We start from the raw sequence: 3,102 nt of genomic DNA, 5'->3' as shown, positions 1-3,102 counted from the left end.
TCCACTTTTTTGATTTAGCCATCTTAGAGGATAGGAAGTGGTATCTCACTGTGGTTTTAATTTTCATTTTTTTCTAATGACTAATGATGTTGAGCATCTTTTCATGTGCTTCTTAATCCATTTCTATCCCTTCTTTGGAGAAATGATAAGCACATAAAAAGATGCTCAACATCTTTAATCATCAGGGAAAATGAAAATTAAAACCACAACGGGGTACCACTTCCTACCCTCTATATATTCCTTTGCCCATTTTAGAATTGGATATTTAGCTGTTGAGCTGTAAGAGTTTTTTTTTTTAATATATATTCTGCATACTAGACTCTTATCAAATACATGATTTGCAAATATTTTGATTCTGTAGGTTGCCTTTTCACTTTCTTGAAAATGTCCTTTGATACACAAAATATTTTAATATTAATGAAGTCCAACTTATCTAATTTTTTCTTTTGTTGTTCATATGATTTTGGTGTCATATCGAAGAAACTGTTGCCAAATCCAAGGTCATAAAGATTTACCCATTTTAAGAATTTTTAGCTCTTATATTTGTCAATCCACTTTGAGTTAATTTTTTGTATATGATGTGAGGTAGGGTTCCAACTTCATTCTTTTAGATGTAGATATCCAGTTGTCTCAGTATCATATGTTTAAGACACCATTCTTTCCCCATTGAATGGTCTTGAATCTTTGTTGAAAATCAATTGCCAGAGATGTATGGATTTATTTCTAGCCTTTGAATTCTATTCCTCTGGTCTATATGTCAATCCTTATGCCAGTAGCACACTATTTGGATTATTTTAACTTCGTAGTAAGTTTTGAAATTAGGAAGTATGAGTCCTTCAACTCTGTTTTTCTTTTGCGGGGGGGAGTGAAATTCAGAATTATTTGACTATTCAGGGCCCTTTTCAATTCCATACGACTTTGAAGATCAGTTTTCCATTCTTCAAAAATGGCCATTGGAATTTTGGTAGAGATTTCAGTGAATCTGCAGATTTCTTTCAAGAGTACTGCCATCTTAACAATATTAAGTCTTCTAATCCATGAATATGAGATGTCTTTCCATATTTTTTTAGGCCTTAATTTCTTTCAGAAAGATTCTGTAGTTTTCAGTGTACAGTCTTTCATCTCCTTGGTTAAATTTAGTCATAAGTATCTTATTCTTTTGGATGTTATTATAAATAAAATTATTTTCTCAATTTCTTTTCTAGATTGTTCATTGCTGGTATATAAAACCTGACTGATTTTGTGTCTTGATCACGTATCCTGCAACTTTGGTAAATTTATTAGTTCTAGCAGGTATCTTATGGATTCTTTAGGATTTTCTAACATACAAGATCACAGCATTTGCAAATAGTATCCTTTCCAATTTGGATACTTTTTATTTATTTATTTTGTCTAGTTGCTCTGGTTGGAACTTGAAGTACCATGTTCAATAGCAGAGGTGAAAATGGGCAGCTATGTTTTGTTTCTGATCTTAGGGGCAAGCTTGCGGTCTTTTACCATTGAGTATAATCTTAGCTGTGGATTTTTCGTTTATCATGTTGAGGAAGTTTCCTTCTATTCCTAGTCTTCTGAGTGTTTTTATAATGAAATAGTGTTTGCTTCTGTCAAATGCTTTTTCTGTACCAATTGAGATGATCTTTTATGTCTTTTTAAGATAAAATGATTTAGTACTAAAGCCAGTGGTATATTTTAATGTGGAAGAAAACACAGAAAAGGTTGGGATACTGGTCATCTGAGATTAAGGTAGAGAAAATCCAGGGTTTAAAGGCAGGCAGATGATGAGTATTAAAGATGAGAGAATTGAGAAATCTAGCCCTAGTGCAACATTTAACCAAGCCGAATGGAATAAGGATGGGAGGAGAAATGCTTGCATCTTAAAAAGCTTGCATCTTAAAGATTTATAAGTTGTTTATAAGTCTACATGGTATACAACAAAAATTAACTTACAGTGATGACACATGGGATACAGGAAATGCAATGGAACAAGAAACTGGCACTTCCACATGCAAGTACCTGTAAGGGACGAGTACTGCTTGAAGACGTCAGAAGGTGTAGGCCCTGTCAGCAAGAAAACATCAATGATTCCACTCTCTGACATCCAGTGAACGTTAGTTCGAGATGTGACCTTTTGTTTAGCAGCAACCGTGCCCATCTGGGTCAGTGTATACTAGAAAAGGAATGGAATGAAGGTCTGAAAAACTTCCCTCTAACCTACAATGTCTAACTATATGTAAGTAACAGTCTGTTTGTTTCGTACATACGGTTAACTTTCTCTGATTATACTGCAAAGTCTGGTGGCAGAGAACTGCCACAGCAAAGCCCAGAATTATGACTATATTTCACTGGTTTTGTTTCTTCTCTAAGTATGACAAGCAGCCATGATCCATAGCTCACCTTTACTGCAGGCTCTGTATTGATCTCCACTAGTGTTTCTGAGGAATTCAGCCAAAAAATGCCTAAAGTCCTGCCCAGTTTGTGGGCCAAGAGATAAGGAACTGAACCATAAATGCCCATTTTGTCATTTATTTTATATCCGTAGACATCCAAGTTATAAAGACGGTAAGCTTCTCCATCACTGAAACACACAAGGATTATCATCAATTACTATCACAAATACATTATTAATGATTAGTATAGCTCCATTCTCCCGTGCCATCACTTGGATCCTATGCATCTTTTAAGGCTCAACTTTATCACTTCTCTAAAGATTTCTTGATCCAAGCTGGGTGAATATGATCCTCCTCCTCTGATTCCTTTGGCGTCCCCTCATGTGGCAACTGGCATGCATAGTCTCATATCTTAAATATCTTTTCTGAATATCTCTTATAAGGTGAGGACTGTTTTCTGTGAATTCTTTACAACAGCAAGCACACAATAAATATCTTTGACAAATTTTGTGAGTATTTCTCTGCCACTAAAACAAAATGATACTGTCCTAACATGTTTCCACAGTGCTGAGTAGGGAAAGATTACGATCTGAATTGGGGTGGGGAGCACAGAGCTCAGGTTGGTGTGAACAGCATTGTTTCTGATGCACTTGTCACTTTGCCTATCTGTCATTTAAACAACATCTGAAACTGGCAAACTTGAACAGACTCTTTG

At 35.3% G+C, this 3,102-nt stretch overlaps 1 protein-coding gene across 1 annotated transcript in view; it reads right to left on the bottom strand.

The window, feature by feature from the left end:
• GANC (glucosidase alpha, neutral C) overlaps window positions 1-3,102 on the bottom strand; it is a 66,428-nt gene that overhangs the window by 44,114 nt on the left and 19,212 nt on the right. The window contains exon 9 of the mRNA XM_023527708.1: window positions 2,014-2,167. Coding sequence (XP_023383476.1) covers window positions 2,014-2,167 — 154 coding nt within the window. The remainder of the gene's footprint in view (window positions 1-2,013; window positions 2,168-3,102) is intronic.

Source organism: Pteropus vampyrus, unplaced genomic scaffold (assembly GCF_000151845.1).
Source record: "Pteropus vampyrus isolate Shadow unplaced genomic scaffold, Pvam_2.0 Scaffold19, whole genome shotgun sequence".
NCBI lineage: Eukaryota > Metazoa > Chordata > Mammalia > Chiroptera > Pteropodidae > Pteropus > Pteropus vampyrus.
Note: the sequence above shows the minus strand (reverse complement) of the source record. Positions and strands in the feature narration are given on the sequence as shown.